Raw genomic sequence first — 17,522 nt, forward strand, 5'->3', positions numbered from 1 at the left:
GATTCCTTAGGGTATTGTTGTAAATGTGAACTATTACAAGTATACAGTAAAACCTTCAAATAATGCCCCTCGTTTCATTTGCCACATTGTTTACCACTAACATATTCCAATATCCTTTTTCCTTGGGTTTTTTTTAAGAATTCATCTACATATATACATACATTCAATTTATCGTCAAACCCCTTTCAAAAGACAAAACCTCTCTGTACAAAAGCTGAAAGTGTAACCAGGTTTTACTTTATACTGTATAATCTTTAATTTATTTTAAAGGGTTTAGTTTCGATAATTTGAAATCACATTTTACATGACAAGCGATAAATAGCATTTTTATAGATACCTGTGAACACAGGTTCCGAAATTATTTTCCAAGCTCTCCACTATGATTTTAATTTTTAACCTTAATTACTTATTTAACAACATCATTAAATTCAATACAAGGTCTATAAAAAAGGTTAAAGATTAAATGACTATTTGTTTCTTAAATATTTCCTTTTATTTACTAGGCAGTAACAAGCCTTCCAGATTTCGAATTTTGCATGTCAGTTATTTTACTTTCCGATAGCCTTTATTCAGGGTCTGGACTTAGTCTAGAAACATCACTTCTGACGAACAAAGTATTACGAAGCCGAGGTTTTCTACTAGGCATACTTCAATCTACGCTGCTGACATCATCATGTCCTTTATTCCGGCTTTTTGATTCCATGAGATTCAAGAGTTTGTCATTCTCTAAACTCAGATTACAGTGATTTTCTAGGGTGACCCCTTGCAACATTCATCCTCTGCTGAAAAACACATTTGTTTTATCATACTTAAAGTCAATATCACGAATTTTTCCTTCACCAGTTTGTCTTATCGTCTAGTTCTATGGTAGCGTTTCTCTCAGTGATTGCACAAGTCATATGTGTTTATTAACTAGCCATTTTTTATCTACCCAATTTGGTTGATGCTTAATGACAGATATAACAAGCAAATACGTTGAATGTATATCCCCCGCTTGCAGGACATATTATAGGTAAACATTATTGATGTTAGGTTTAAACATGTGAGTATCGTGCTGTTGAGACATAATGTAAAGCTTGAAACTTGAAATGTATATCTACAGCAATTATCAAACAAAAAACAAAGAGTGTCCGAGATGGATGGAAAGACAGAGGAACACACACATTGTTATCAAGTTTGAAGGAATTTGGCTAATATTTGCTAGAGTTATTAAGCGGAAACTGTAGATACTGACGGTTTTCGTTAATCAAGGGGCCATTACTCCGCCAAATAAAGTCTGCTGAACGTGGTCATCAAACTCGGTCGAGCCCTTAATTCATTTAACCCTGGTACCAAGTTTGAAGAAAATCGGTTAGCATTTGATGCAGTTAATGATCGGAAACGGCAGATAATGACGTTTTTCGTTATTCAAGGAGCCATAACTCCGCCAAATAAAGTCTCCTGAAAGTGGTCATCAAATTTAAACTTGGTCGATCCCTTAAGGCATTTAAACCTGTAACCAAGTTTGAAGAAAATCGGTTAGCATTTGTGGCAGTTATTGCACGGAAACGAAGCGTGACAGACAGACAGACTGACAGACTGACGGACGGACAAACCCAAATTAATATCCCCCGTTTCGGTTAGAACATGGGAACACAACTTTTGAATTAAAGATAACAACTGATGCAAGTCGAATAAAAGCATATGAATGGATATCAATGTATCGTCTCAATTGTAAGAAACAATTAAAACAAGAACAAAACATGACATTTTCATACATTTAAGGGCTGTAATATGCAGATATTTTACATTGGCTTAAAATCAAAAAGAAAAAAAAAATGGCACTGAATGCTAACAGTCTGCTTGCATATCTTGCGGACGAGCTCAGAAATGATTTTGTCAACCAGAAACTCAATCATTTTAACGATTTTATTCACAACAAACATATATTTTTCACTTCATCCTGTTTTCACATAATATTCTCCATAACACTGCACAGCCACATCTCTGCCTCGCGGTTTTTGGTCCTTAACATCACTGATGAGTGTTAAGAGGTCGAAACAGCTGTATGATGCAGTGTAATTCAATTTAGGCTTTATCTATCTATTACCAAATGTTAAAGGGGTTATCACCTGCGTATGTGTGTTAAGTTTGTAGACTTTGTTGGTGTATTTATTTAGTCTCCAAGGTTTGTCGTAACCTTGGTGGCCAACGTTACATCTTTTGAGTTGTGACGCGTTTCATAATAAACACAATTTTGATTCTAATGTACTTTTTCACAAATGTTTATAAGCTGTACTTATGAAATGACTTTTTGAAGAACCTGTGTTCATACTTCTATCAGTGTTTTGATATTTTGCATTTTGTCGAAGCTCCAAAACACTGTTTCGAAGCATATATGTTATTTTTAAAATATTTTTTCACCAAAATGAATATTTTCTATTGCAAAGCCGAGTTGGCAAAGTGACTATGTTCTCATTCAGTTCAAATACCATGTTGAATACAAGTCTTTCGCAAATAAAACATTCATGAAAGACCATTGCCGATGTGTCATACATTTTACTAAAACTAATTGAGGGTATTTGTTTTATATTTACTCATGAGTTTCTGTCATTAAACTGTGATTGAAATATGTTTGTGTATTTTAAAAATTCAAATATGGACGTCGTGAAATATCTTTGATCAATATTTCATGGTTGAGCCAGAGAATGATATATTTAGCTATATTGCTGAGTAAAACGTGCATTGCTTTTTTCATAAAGATGCATGTCGTTTAAAAAATCTTAATGCTATTTTCTTTACAAGTCTATTGTCGGTATATATTACACACATACTACAGTGCATTCGGTGAACGCACTGGTAAGGCATAACGTAAAATCATGCTGGTTCAACATATTTATTTTTAGCACCAGTGCATTTCAAATGTTCAAATCAAAGGTATATATCATGCATCCTGGCAGATTTAATGCAATTTCCGTTAGCGTCGTTGTTTCCTACAGACCATCATTAACGTGAGTGCTAGGACTCCTATTATAGACAGGAAAAGACTTGTCAAATGGATCGACTGGAACATAGAATGAAAAAAAACCATTACAATTTAGGACCGGAAGTACGTATGAAGTGAGTTATCGACCAGAAATATTATTATCATATTTATTAAGTAAGCAATATTACATAAAAGGGCGCTAAGCTATTGACATCGCGATCAATTAAATTATAGTTATGCCCGAAATATAGTAATCAACACGAAAAACTCTATAACGCTAAACGCTATATGAAAACCGTTAAAGGTGCCTTACTAAGGGCTCGAACGATAACTCAATGCAATGTGCATATTGCACCTTCCCTGGTGGTTAAAAACGCAAATATAACTAGTCTCTTACGGTATCTCTTACTTACCAAAGTATCTCTGATGGGTTCAATTGAATATCATTACAGTTGTTCACGGTTGTCACTTACACACTTCCCGTAAGATTTTTAACCGTCACTTCCATAACTACCGTAGTTTCTCTAATGACGAAATATATCACTGATCAGAAAACTCACTCTGAGATCTCGAGCATTTGAAACTAGGGCGATTGCAAATATTTCATATTTACTGTTGTATCTTTGTCAATAAAAATATGTTTGACACGTGTAGCATTTGTTTTCATTTACATAATTACCGTATCATCTCTTACGGTCACTTCCTTGCATGTCCCAATATCCTATGATAAATGGAAAGATCACACTATCTGTTGCAGGTAAATCTATTCCACATGCGGTTTATTTCATACTTACCGTATAATCTGCAACGGCAGAAACGTATGACACGTTAGATGAAATCCTAGGTTGTCTCAATTTCTCTATCAAATATTCGATTTCGTCTTTCGCCAAATTCAGTGTTAATTTATCTGTATGCTGTGTCGACTGGACAGTTCTGGAAGTTTTCTTTCTGACACAATACTCGGGCCCATTGGCATATCCTACATCTAGGCCGCGTCTGTAACATTTGGTAAGTTATTAAGTATATGCAAACACCGAAAAAATGTTTTATAATTGTTTCATTGGCATTGGAGAGGCCGTTGTATTATGACATATTTCAAGTTCATTATTTTCTGTATCGATATCACCAATTCTCAGGAAGTGGTTTGCACACAAAGAAAACGATAAATATAGAGTATTATCTGATGTGATTTTAATATGATAATATTCCTTGAATTAACTTGATTCATTTTTTTGCCACTGTCATAGTGTTTATTAAATACCTCAGCATACGACACCGATGCTCTGACAGCCTCCTGGAAACATCAAGTAGAGCTCTAGGCTTCCTGCTGCTCCATAACTTCTCTGCTACCGCTGAGCCACGTGGCCTACACAGACCAAGAAAACGATCAAAACAGTCATATTAAAACAAATTACTAAATCGAAGTGTCATGATTTGTTTTGATAGAAAGAGTATATTAAAAGCCAGCTTGAAAGAGGATATCCCTCAACATTAACTTCAATTATGTCAAAATGTTTATAAATGATTGAGAATATTTTATTTTGGAAATATTGATATCAACAAAACAATACAATATGAAATGTTTGAAATGAATATGATGGTACACACGATCAGTAACACTAATCTTCTCTACAGACCCAATACTTAGATAACTGGGTATACGAATTGAGTATGGTTAACATGAAATGTGTATGGAATGATTAGGATGAGTGTACTGTGAAGTATGTTATAGTCTCTCAAACATTGCCATGTTTTGAAAAACTGAATAAAAATATAAATAAAAAAAAATAAAATTATAAAAAAAGCTAAGCTACAAGTTACAAGCTAAACTGAATATACGAAATAAGGTTATCTAAGATGATTGCATACCGGGAAATATTCCCCGCAGTTTTTCATCCTCCACAATGAAGGCGATTTCATCATGACAGTGAATATTAATATACATAGTTATAACATGTGAAGAGTACAATAAACAATGGTCAAAGGAAAGGGGATTCGTTTTACTGGGTGTTAGTTTCCATTTGTATTCATTTATTTTTTCCCTACATTATTAAGACCGACAACCGTCTACTATCTATCCAGTAAGACATTTAAACATGAACACGCCCATTTCCTTCAATGAGTATCTCACCTACAGAAGTACAATCAAGCCGATATGCCAATTATCGCCATCGGTACATACCATAGCATGCTTGACACCATCTCGCTACTAATGTATTCGCTCCAAAGACAAGCCTCGCCTCCCAGGATTTGGGTGCCTTCTTCTGCATCAACCTCTGCTTACAACAAGCCATCAAACATGTTAGCTTAGTTTTTGTGTGATTTCTTTATATTTTGTTTTGTTTTCTATTGAATTTGGATACATATTTTGCATCTCGTGAAATACTTAAGATTATACATGTATCTTGCTTCAGTAATTTAAAGGATCAAGCTACTTTTCCAAACACGTTTCAATACTTGTTATCGCGACCATCCACGAGTTACTCCCCTTCGAAGAGTTCTTGCCGGAAAATGCACAAGTCTCGCGTGAGAATGCGAGGATACGGGGGCAAAACAATCTGCCATGTGTAAACAAAATGACACACCTTCACTGTATTGAACCAACACAAATAACTCACAAGAATAGAGGTCACATCAAATGCATGTAGTGATGACATTCCAATCAAATTGTTCGTCCAAAACAAGCCTTCTGATATTTCATTTGCATAAAGGTTACACACGATACTCTGTACGCCGCTGACGGTCCGTCACAACTGTGACGCTTTAGCTTCGTCCTCTTTTTCAATATCTGGCCAATTTAACATGTCTGCATGCTATCATATGTGTTCTAGTACTAGCTCCCCCTTTTTTCTTATTTGTAGTATTTGATACCTTTTGACTTTAAAATATTACCCAATTCATTACATGGAAGTTCTTGAAAATTCGTATCTGAATGTTTTGGCGCTGCCATGATGTTTATATATCCGTTGCCCCAGCGAGTACAGTTAAATATCTTCCTATTTGAAGAGTTCCACTGGTCGCGATATCATCTATTGAAGGTTTATCTTCGAATAATAGCTGAAATATGCGATCTTCGTGCTCTCTATTTTTTCTCATAAATATATTTTTGTCAGTGTTTCTCTTGGCTAGCCTACCGTTCATCCCATTGTTTAACATAATTAATAATATTGTTTTTTTATGCAGTTAAAATAAAAGTACCGTTTGGCTCACAGTTGTAGAAGTTTTGCCAATGAACACCTCTCCGAAAACTGTCTAAATACCAGCACGTGGAAAAGATGATGCGGTGCCCTTTTCGGAGTATCGGGCCGATTTCATGGCTCTTTGACGTCCACACTTGTATGATGGTGTCTTTAGGAATCTAGGAAATAGGGAAGTCACACAAACCAATTATTTATGTCATTATTTAATTTAAATGAAAATTATTGTTTAAGATACATACTGATTGGATGATAATTTCATGTTCTATTACTTACGTTGACACCCTGTTTCATCCCATCCTGCCACATAATTACGTCTAATCCTAAATTGCGATCACGTGCAATAGCATCCAATTTCTCCTTCAATCTGTAGAGAAAGAGATCATCATCATCATCATCATCATCATCATCATCATCATCATCATCATCATCGTCATCGTCGTCGTCGTCGTCGTCGTCGTCGTCGTCGTCGTCGTCGTCGTCGTCATCATTTTTATTTAAATGTAAACGCTAATGAGCTAATGACTAAATAAAAGTCAGTAAGTTATATCATGTAAACTCTATTGTATTATGATAATATCATCAATGTCAGTTTTGACATGCGATGTGTTTTACCTGTTGTTAAAATATTCCCAAATGTACGTCGGAAGATTTTCTTTCATCATGCTTGGACTCTTCTGCATTTTTCTGAAATTAAAATGTTTTGTTGTTGAACTTTCAAGATATATATGAACCGACTTAAGTAACTTTTCTTGTTAATAGACAATGGTATATTTTATTGTGACATGAAAATGTTCTGCATTATTATGTGAAAGCGTCGACTTAGTTATACATTTGTCTTGATGATAATTAATCAAAACTATTTTGCTTTTACAGAATATATTGTGAACCAAATATCTTCTGAACTTGCCTTATAATACTCCGCACTTCCTTGAGAATTCTATAGTCAACTTCATGTTGATTGTCATTTGAGCTAAAAAAAATAAAAGGGGGGGGGGGAATAAAAACCTCTAAACGATGATATCAATTAAATTGGTAAAAGAAAAAGGAAAAAGAAAACAAAACAACATTGGAAAACAGCAAAACAAAAAACGTTAAACTAGTGTTCTATTTCAGAATAGTATTGCATTCATCATCAATCAGTTATGTGGAAATACAAGAACCAGCAGCTTGAGAACACTTTCAGAAAGTCGCCGCTGTTCGTTAAAACATTTAAGGTACCTTAGATAATCTGAAAATATAACAATAGCAAACATTCCATTCAGATTTCAGGATCCCTGTCCCACTGCAAGCAAAACACAAGATGGATTTCATTATTTTCTTGTTCCTAAAAAACCCTAGGATATAACTGTAACGTGACTTGGTGCTTTCTACCTGTACAAGTTAGTTTATTTAGGTCAATGGTTCGAGTTCCTGTCTAGTACCATTTTAAGTTTTAGTCTAAGATATTCAATGTTGTCTTTTCCCCCAACTTGATTGTTTCTTATTAAATGTTGGCAAGCTATATTTTCTTTTCAGAAAATAATATATTAAAGATAATGCAGGGAAAAAAATCAGATATATCAAAACAAATTCGCATTGATACGAAAATCCTTAAAGTTATAGAAAATCGTTGATAGATGTTCTTTATGCATTTATTAAAACGTAATCAAAAATAAAATCTACTTACATGATTTTGTCTTGCAGCATGTTTGATATCTCGTTGTCGGTCATGTTTGTGGTGATATTGGTAAACAGGTTTGGTCCAGATTGACTTAATTGGGTTCTAAGATTATCTTTGATGAAAAGTGCCTGAAACAGCTCCACAACTTTTGGATTTGACGCCCTAAGGAAGATTCGACCAAAAAAGACTGTTTTAATTGCAGACATATACGTCAACAAGTTATTGTTTTTGGCAACTGGTGGAGAACGAGCTTACAAGTGAGTAGTTTCTATGCTAAAAACATTATGAAAGCATTTAATTTTTTGTTACGAGTTAACAAAACACGGCCTATGGTGACTGCTTGAAGAAAGAGCTTTCATGCGAGTGGCATTTAAAGCGATTTATTGAACATGTTAGAAAAAATAGTAATACTTTGTAATACAATTACTGAGTAAAACCACTTTATCGGAAATTCTTATTTTGAGTTTTCCCACATATAAATTTAACAGTATTAAAACACGATAAAGAAAATTATCCCAAACATTTTGATAATTGCCAATGTCATTTGGAAAAGAACGGTAGAATATCAAAGTGACCAACAACCGTTTAATCAAACTGACGAAATTATAAAAAATGTGAAAATGCGAAAGAGATATTTACAAGGTAACCTTTGAAAGAGCGCAGGATAAATAAGACCAGGCGTTCCGGAAGGGTTATCATTTTTTCTGCTTCAACAACGACTTGCGTCATGTTAAGTTTAGTCCAATCCAGGAAAATACCACGTACACATATCGAGAATCTGGCTAACATAAGTATATGCTGTTCTTTACCAATAACGATGACAAGTTTTCCATGCACGTTAACATTTGAAATTATAAAACGGCATTTCTGTACATAAATGACCGTGTTTAAGCAACACGGAGGTATGTTAACATAGAATATATATATCTACATAAAGTTTTGAATTCTGGAAACACTGTTACTATAGCAATCAACTTAAAGTTTTATATTGGTTTCGTTCATCGAAGGATGAACGTATATACGTTACACACACACACACATGTGATGCACATATAGTAATATATACAGTTACCAAAACATGAACTACATTACACCATATACATGTAGCTGTGTCGTCCTTATGGGACTCGTCAATGATGCTAGGGTCCAAAAAGATGGGAGAAAGATTTCACTTACCAACATTCGGTATTAACCTCGTCTCCTCCTAGGTGAACAAATCGGTCCTTAAATACACTGGTGACTTCCTCGAACAGTTTGCTCAAGATTTTGAACACGTGTTCGTTTGTGGGATCCAGCGGTCCAAGAAATCCAGGCACTGGTATGTTATTGAAGTAACACTGGGTTAACATTTTCGGATAGGAGAGACCCCAGGAGTAGGTGTGACCTATCAACACAGAAAAAGAGTAAGAAAGGACAATTGCCTTAATCAGCATTAAGTCAAACACACTGAAGCAATAGTACAGTTCATGTACACGGGAATGAGTAAGTATCAGTGATCTACTGTGAGCATGCTTATATACACTGAAACAAACTCACAAGTTTCTTTCAAAATATCGATTAGCGTAAAAAGCATAATGGTCGGAGATATTAAAACCATGATACTCACAGAAAAAAGTGGCAATTTTCGCGCTGTTGGATTTTTCAACCGGGGGAAAGGATATCAATTGGAACAAAAATATTTAAAAATATTTAGAAATTGTGCCTCATTTTCAATGCGGTTTTTTTCACTTATTGAATTGATTGAAGTGTCGATTTAAAGACAATAAGTTTCAATGCGAGAAAAATGACTCTTTCATGCACGCTACATATCTGCAATTCAGTACAGAAAATAATATAGTTGAGACAATGTTTGTTTTTCTACTCTAGGCACAATGAATTAATATTAATAGACCTTTCCACTTTTTCAACGTTAGTCGTGAAATCTAAACAACACAGGTCAACGTTCATGCCGTCATATTATATCCGAAGTCGTTTCCTGTTGTGACGTCAATCATGCTGACATGCGCATTTTGGAGTTGTAAAGAAAGTGTTGTTGTCCCACATTTAAGATTAAGGAAACTATTATGTTTGATATTATGTATGCAAGTAGCTACTAGAGTAAATACAGATACATGAACTTACCTGGCACATCAAACTCTGGTATGACGCGGATGCCCCTTAGACGAGCATGCGCAATGACGTCATTGATGTCGTCACGTGTGTAGACCATATTTGGATGGTACGCACCCTACAATAAAACATTCCGCAATTCTAATCCAAGTTTTGATCTAAATGCTTTGCGTCATTGTCAATATTAAAATACTTAAAATAAATATTAGTGGAAACTGTGAAAAATAATTTTAATTTCAATGATTTGCTGCGAAATGAAATTCACTTTTGACTGCATTTGTATGTGTAAATATAGTCATATGACCTCAGCTATTGCATATTAAGCGGGGTTTTTCTCTCTTGTAAAACTTCTTTGTTCGTTTTGTACATACAAAATGTACATGCATTTCAGTAATTTTCAAGCCATATAATTATAATCATCAGGTCAATTTTGATATACTACTTATATTTATGTATATAATTCCCTTGTCAGGGTTACGAGTATCATGAAGTTGAAATATATCATTATCATTGTCACAAAAAAATAACAACAACATAAAGCAAAAACAAGACAAAAAAATATAACAAAATATAATAAAAGCTACAAAGCCAGTGCCATATACACACATTTTCAACCATCTAGAAATTATAAATGCACAGCATAAAAATGGGAGATCTGAATCTTGATTTAGAAGGTAACCTAAAACCATTTAGTTTTTCGTCCTTTTCAGAAATTACGATTAAGCATATTAAGAAAAACAGCTCTCAAGTGGAACACTCCTTCGCTATTACATCTGATGTTGTGATACCCCTAATCTTAACTTCAGATTTTTTCTAATTTATCAGTTTGTTATATTTTGATATAATTTTTGTCTTCAACCTGACCTCATTAAAATTTTACGTTTGTTTTCTTCTTATCTGATTTATAATTTGTATGTCTTGTGGCTGGATATGAAAACTTTAAATCACTGTTGACACTTACTTTTTGACTGAAGTCGGGAAACGCGTCACTTTTGTAAGAGAATGACTGCTCATCCGTGAGGTGCCAGTGTAAAACGTTCATCTTGTTCATCGCCATTCCTTCCTGTTGTAACGAAATGTTACAGATTAAACATGTATCAATTAGTTTGGTTTGCTTGTATTTTACGTTTTATTAACAGCTATAGTAATTGAAGGACGTGCCATGTTTCGATGGTGGAGGAAAACCGGGGTACCTGAAGAAAACCTGCGACCCATTGCTCTCCGGCTGTGATCTGGATTATCGGACGCCTGAACCACTCGATAGATAGACCTCCACGGCCCCAACATGTTTCAAGTTGATTTCATAATAAGATAAAGCTGATGATTGATTTAACTCATTAGTCAAACTTAGTATCATTATTATAAACCCGACGCTTCATACTGACATAATGTGTCTTAAATTCAATTTACTTGTGAACATTGCTATTAAAATAGTATTTTATATTTCAGTGTTTCGTATTTGGGAAAGCCGAAATATTGCAGTTGTTCAATCATGGCAAAAATAACTTGAAAAGCGTTTCGTTTATCTTCTATTATTAATATGATATAACCAAATGACAGGAAGACAAAAAGTAGATTTACCAATACGTCTAATATGACCTCCTTTTGGATGTAATGGCGCGACGAATCTATCAGAACCCCTCTGTGAGGAAACCGGGGGAAATCTTCAATAATTGTCTCTTTTATGTAGAACTGGAACAAAGGTAGCAGAAAGCAAGGATCGCTGTGCAGATTAATATTCATTTAAAAAGAAAACTTCATTTGTAAGTCTCAAATTCTTCGTTTATTAGATAACAGAATATGTTAAAAAACACATATTGCAACATTGATGAGTCCCCAATGGACAAAATGGTCATATGGTATAGGGGTTAAATTTAACTTCCTTTGGATTTTTGAATCGACACATGAAAGTTTCAAATAGGTTCTTATTTCTTAAAATTAAGGATTATGTTGAATATATTTTTCATGTTATAGAGATATAACCCAAAAAAACCGGAGTGTACTCTAAATAAACTGCGAAGCGGTTTTTGATGAGAGTACATTTCGGTTTTTTGTGTTATAGCTCCATAACATGAAAAATATATTCAACTTAATCCTTATAATTTAATCTACTATACACAATCCCTGTAGAAATCCACTTTTATTGATGGACTCTTTTCTCTTAGAAATTATTGCGCTGCTGTATCAGCCAATCAAAAGCGACGTTACAAACGGCGACGTCATTTTATTTATGTTATGGGCTGATAACATATTTTTTTAAGCCAATGAAAATGCTTGTTACAAGCAAGATTAAATTATTAAGCCATAATGTGTGAACCTCACTTTCTTCACACAGGTGTTTTTCACATCAAATGTTTGAACGCTGCATATCACACTGAATAATATATGACCCATTTTTTGTTTAATAAACACATCTTATGCTAAAACATCATTACCATACTTCTAAGTTTACATAAAGGGCATCACGCCAAATAAAAACACGGTGCATCACGTCAATAAAAAATACACTGCGTCACATTAAATAAACAGATAGCACAGATAATAAAAACTGAGTGCATCACGCAAAATAAAAACACATTGTATCATATACATTTTATATTTGTAGCACATAGATGATAAAAAACCAGCGCAGCACGTCAAACAATAAAACAGGGCTTAACGTCAAACAAACAATGAAAACATAATAGTTAACGTCAAATAAACAGATAGCAGAGTGCATCACGTCAAATAAAAACGCAGTGCATCACGTCAAACAAAAACACAGTGCATCACGTCAAACAAACAATGAAAACATAATAGTTAACGTCAAACAAACAATGAAAACATAATAGTTAACGTCAATTAAACAGATAGCAGAGTGCATCACGTCAAATAAAAACACAGTACATCACGTCAAACAAACAATGAAAACACTTTAGTTTTTTGTTAAATAAGAAAATATCACAGTGCATCACGTCAAATAATAACAAACTGCATCACGCCAAATAAACAGATAACGCATCATGTCAGGAGTTCATGTCATTTACCTGATCTCTGTACTGTAACACAAGCTGACTGAATGTCTCTAGGCCGTGAACCACACCCCAAACCTCCTGTGCACTCAAGAAAATGCCCGTGGAGTTCACGATCAGTGTGTCTACAAAATGAAGGCGGACATTAACCTTATTGTACAATGAGAGGTAACAGTCAGCGCATTTCTAAAGAAAAGATGACCTTAACAATGAAGTGCCTATCGACACAATTGATATCATAACATTTTATATTTCAACTCAAAACTGAAGATCATGCATTAAAAATATAACAACAGCAAAGAAAATGTTGACCAAAGCATGACCTATGGCATCAATCAGGAAAGCTGTAAAACAAATTAAAGAAATATAATCAAACGCAACTTATATTAAGATACTTCAGTTATCAAATCAATTAAACTATAATAAGGATAATATCAGTTTACTCACATGACTCGTCTGAGGTCAACGATGGGTATATATCACATGAGACATTGGTCCGGTTTGATTTAGTGACGTCACATGTGAAATTAACCTGTATGGTAAGAGCCCGGATGCGATCAGCATTAATAAATCCCAGTTCGTCCCTTTCATATTGCATTTCCTTGTTTACTTCTGATTTTGGAGCGTTTCTAAAGTTTTCCTCTGTAATTTGTATAGCATTCTCAAATACAGTCCGGTTGTATCTATTTATAGCTTCGCTTATGACGTCACTTTTGATATTTTGGTCAACGTTGATTTTAAAGTGGGTGGGGTTAAGTGTGAATATGGTTTCCCGAGTTTTGTAAACCTGTGGTTTGGGCCACGGTTCCCCCTGAGTTGACCGCAGAGCACGTTTGATATGTGATCTAGTACTTCCCCAGGCAAACTCCACACCAAAACTTCCATCAAGCTGTTTCCATTTTATATATTCTCCATTACCATCATCTTAAAAATAAAGATATCCCGTTTACATGTAATATTAGATTTTTTTTAAATTGGTGACAAAGAAAAAGGAAATTAGAATAAATATTTCATATGAAAACATTGGAATATATTTTGTTTAATTTATCGGAGCACAAACCAAAATATCGAAGACATGTCGTATTAATTCAGCCAATTTGTTCTGACAAAGGCACATCATATATGTAATGCGTCGACCAATGACTTTTGATTGATTAATAATAATATCAAAATGAATTATGCGAACTGTTTATTCCAACGTTAGATAGACTTCATGGAATGTCTCCAAATTATTTTATTGTTTTAGCAACTGGTTGATTGATTTTAACAAACGTTACAACTTCAAACATTTATTATATTAAGTTTGTTATTATGTGATGTCATACAATACGATAACAAATCACAACATCTCGGTTATTTCCGTCAAGGCTCGGAATCCGAGCTTTGACGGAATGAGCCAAAATGTTGCGAAACGATACTGTATCGTAAATTCATACCACTTATCATCGCCGCTCGTCTCTGCCGAACTTCTGCAAGTGCTTTTAGAATAAAGCCCTGGTCTGGCACTGGTCTGAATACTGGGCCAGACTGACAGATGTCCAGCAGGCACCACATCACGGACAGGCGTAAAACAACGGACATCATTGTCCGTGAAACACGCTGTAATAATCAAATTAACTAAAATGTAAATGAAAGTTTTACACATACATGTTTTTTTTTTAGAAATATGGGCCTCGTCAAATGTATATACCTGTTTCAGATACGACATTTATTATTGAAATGCTGCGAATATCCTTGTTACCTTCGAAACTATACTAGCTACGTGTCAATGTACCACTTTCTCGGATTTTGACAAAAAAAAAACAGCAGCATCTTTTTACTAGATTATCTCCTTCCTGTTTGAAAACTAAGATTTTTCATTTTAAAAGAGGAAAATTATTTGAATCCAATATGTTTTTCTTCATAACTTCAAGGATGCAACGGAGGACAGCATGACTGCATATACGTTCGTAAATATGAAGATTTAGTCGGTTATACTGCAATTCAAATTAAGGTAGATCTGTGTGTTCCTGAAACCCCGTGACATTTGCATGTACATGTCAACAACTGATTTAAAGATTACTGAAATATGTCCTGGTTTAGATTTCAAATGATAACTAGCAAATGTCGCCTTAATTAAGAGACGGACACATTATTACAGATTTAAATTAGGGACAAATTCATGAACTCAGATTTTGAGCTAAAGAACAGTTCATTGTACCACTGATAAATGATATGAATTTTGCGGAACTCATACATTTTATCCATCTCGCTGAAAATCTGGTAAAATCATGTTTAGAACTCAAAATGTATGATCAGTCCTCGTTTTGCTTACCTGTGTTGACCTCCTACCTCTCCTTTTCAGAAACCTCTTTATATGATCCCTAGGCTTTTGGTTGCAGAGAACAGAAACGCATACATACATGTACTATCACTTACATTTTATCCCGTAGACTATGTTATATCACATCATAAGTACCCGGATGTAGATGACGTAATTCTCCGGAAGTCTGTATTTTATACGATGTACCAAAGTCAAAAATAGCATCTTTAGCACATCAAATCATCTACGGTGACACACGAGTTATCTCGAAATATCCTTGGTCTGTTGCTGAAATTCGTCTTTTTTAAACATCATATATCTCGAGGTAACGATGACGTGTCACTAGAACGGTGTCTGTGGCAACACGAGATATGTCGAAGTTTCCATGGTCTGTAACTTGGCTTGTCTTTCCTTGGACACAGAGTACCCAAAGCCAAGATGACCTGTTTGTGTCTTGAGCAAAGCTATTTAGTGCTCTTCGTGGCGACACAAAATATCTTGAGTCCGGATGAACTGTTTCTTTGACACTCTGATAGTTCAGACCGTGACCTTGTCTGGGTGATCTGTTTCAAAGATAATCTTATGGATCTCGCTGTGATACAACATTTGGGTGATTCGTGTCAGAGACGCGCTGATAGCTCTCACCAGATATGGAAATATATATCAAGTTTCAAAACATTTTTCTCTTCTGTCCCTCAAACATAAAATAAACTCTACGCAATTCAGGTTAATATATCCCTTTAGAGGTGTAATACAACGGATTGTTTTTGTTCAGCCAATGGAGTTTATTCAATTTATATATATATATACCTTTCCTATTGTAAGACGAGGTAACTCAAGGTAATTAACGCGTTTGTCATTTTAAACGTCTTGTACACATATAGGCCAAAGCAAAGTCATATTGGTTAATCAACTTCCTTGTCAGTGATCCACTTGTACGACACAGCTTTGCAAGAAAACAAATCATAATGCGCTATTCCGTCTTTGCATATTGCAGAGTTATCTTCCCTTGTGAGCAGGTATTGATTGTTACGTCATTGGTTTGTGTGAAAAAATTACGTCGTTTTCTCAAAAATTGATGACGTTACTCTCACAAACCAGTGACGTAAAAATCAATACCTGCTCACAAGAGAAGATAAATCTGCAATATGCAAAGACGGAATATAAGTTGCCATCGGCATATCTCAATGATTAGAGCTATTTACAGACATCGCTGGACTCACTAAACTAAAATACGCCTTACCTAATAAATCTAAGTTATGTCCCTTAGGATGTCGTTGATGATGTCCTGATGATGGCCCAGCATAGCAGACCGAAACATGTTGGTTTGGTTTAGTTTGGTTTGGTTTAGTATTGTTTAACATCCTATCAACAGCTATGGTCATTTAAGGACGGCCTCCACTGAGTGCAAGATGCATGCGTGTAGTGTATGCGTGTGTGTTTTGGCAGGCTGCGATATGTTCGTGTTTGTCTCCTTGTGATAGCGCGGAACTGATGCCGACTTTACAGTGCTACCTCACTGAAACATGCTGCCGAAGACACCCAGCAGGACGCCCCACCCGGTCACATTATACTGCCAAAGGGCGAACCAGGACCCAAAAGCATCTTAAGTCCTTACATTTATCACTCTTTGAAGATTCAAATTTAAAATTATAAACATACATTTTTTTATGGATGCAAAATTATTGTTATACGAAAACAATCATCAACAAATTGTATTCACATTTTATTTACTAAATCAAACAGACAAAATAGATTTTATTGATTATACATTTTGAAGTGTTATAAGAGGGTAATAAACATTTCCACGAGTGTGCTATGATTTACAAATAAACTGATATATTACCGACGGGAGTAGTAGTCGGGTACTCTGTAATAAAGCCCGCAGTGAACCGTTATTTATCTCACTGACTCCGTTTGTTAAAGCTCAAAAGGCTACAATGGGTTCATTACACCTGGAAACCTAATCTTTTAAATGTCTTCTCAAGCCGCCGACAAATGTTGTAAAGTAGGTGCGGTCTTCTCGTGAATCCATGTGTTTTGTATGTTACAATTTAAGTTATTCATATATGAAATCTTTTTATTTTTTTACCTCTGCTTGCAAGGTTGGAGTTAAATACAAAGGAGTTTAATATAGGCAACGCAAAAAAGTGAGGAAACATTTTGTCTGGGATTTATTCACAACACGTTAAGGGAACTCCGTGACTAGATACGTTATAAACGTTAGGTTGGACAAATTTGACATTTGATATAAACTTTGTACTGTTTTACATCT

At 34.8% G+C, this 17,522-nt stretch overlaps 1 protein-coding gene across 3 annotated transcripts; it reads right to left on the reverse strand.

Annotated features, from left to right (window-relative positions):
* Positions 1 to 2,378: 2,378 nt before the first annotated feature.
* Positions 2,379 to 15,925, reverse strand: LOC110457488 (beta-hexosaminidase subunit beta-like). 3 transcript variants are annotated; one of them, XM_021508790.1, is made up of 17 exons: positions 15,364 to 15,925; positions 14,382 to 14,544; positions 13,393 to 13,869; positions 12,961 to 13,070; positions 11,516 to 11,626; positions 10,896 to 10,997; positions 9,947 to 10,052; positions 9,002 to 9,209; positions 7,832 to 7,987; positions 7,073 to 7,135; positions 6,778 to 6,849; positions 6,439 to 6,529; positions 6,164 to 6,323; positions 5,148 to 5,241; positions 4,227 to 4,331; positions 3,760 to 3,961; positions 2,379 to 3,043 (listed from the first exon to the last, which is right to left on the reverse strand). In XM_021508790.1, exons 2-17 carry the CDS (start codon positions 14,527 to 14,529, stop codon positions 2,957 to 2,959), a joined length of 2,292 nt encoding a protein of 763 aa, XP_021364465.1. In that variant the 5' UTR covers positions 14,530 to 14,544; positions 15,364 to 15,925; the 3' UTR covers positions 2,379 to 2,956. The 3 variants fall into 3 exon arrangements, with proteins under 3 accessions (XP_021364465.1, XP_021364463.1, XP_021364464.1); XM_021508788.1 differs by having other exon boundaries at positions 15,260 to 15,925; XM_021508789.1 differs by lacking the exon at positions 7,073 to 7,135 and having other exon boundaries at positions 15,260 to 15,925.
* Positions 15,926 to 17,522: the final 1,597 nt, after the last annotated feature.

This window comes from Mizuhopecten yessoensis, unplaced genomic scaffold (assembly GCF_002113885.1).
Source record: "Mizuhopecten yessoensis strain PY_sf001 unplaced genomic scaffold, ASM211388v2 scaffold9157, whole genome shotgun sequence".
In the NCBI taxonomy this organism is placed as follows: Eukaryota; Metazoa; Mollusca; class Bivalvia; order Pectinida; family Pectinidae; genus Mizuhopecten; species Mizuhopecten yessoensis.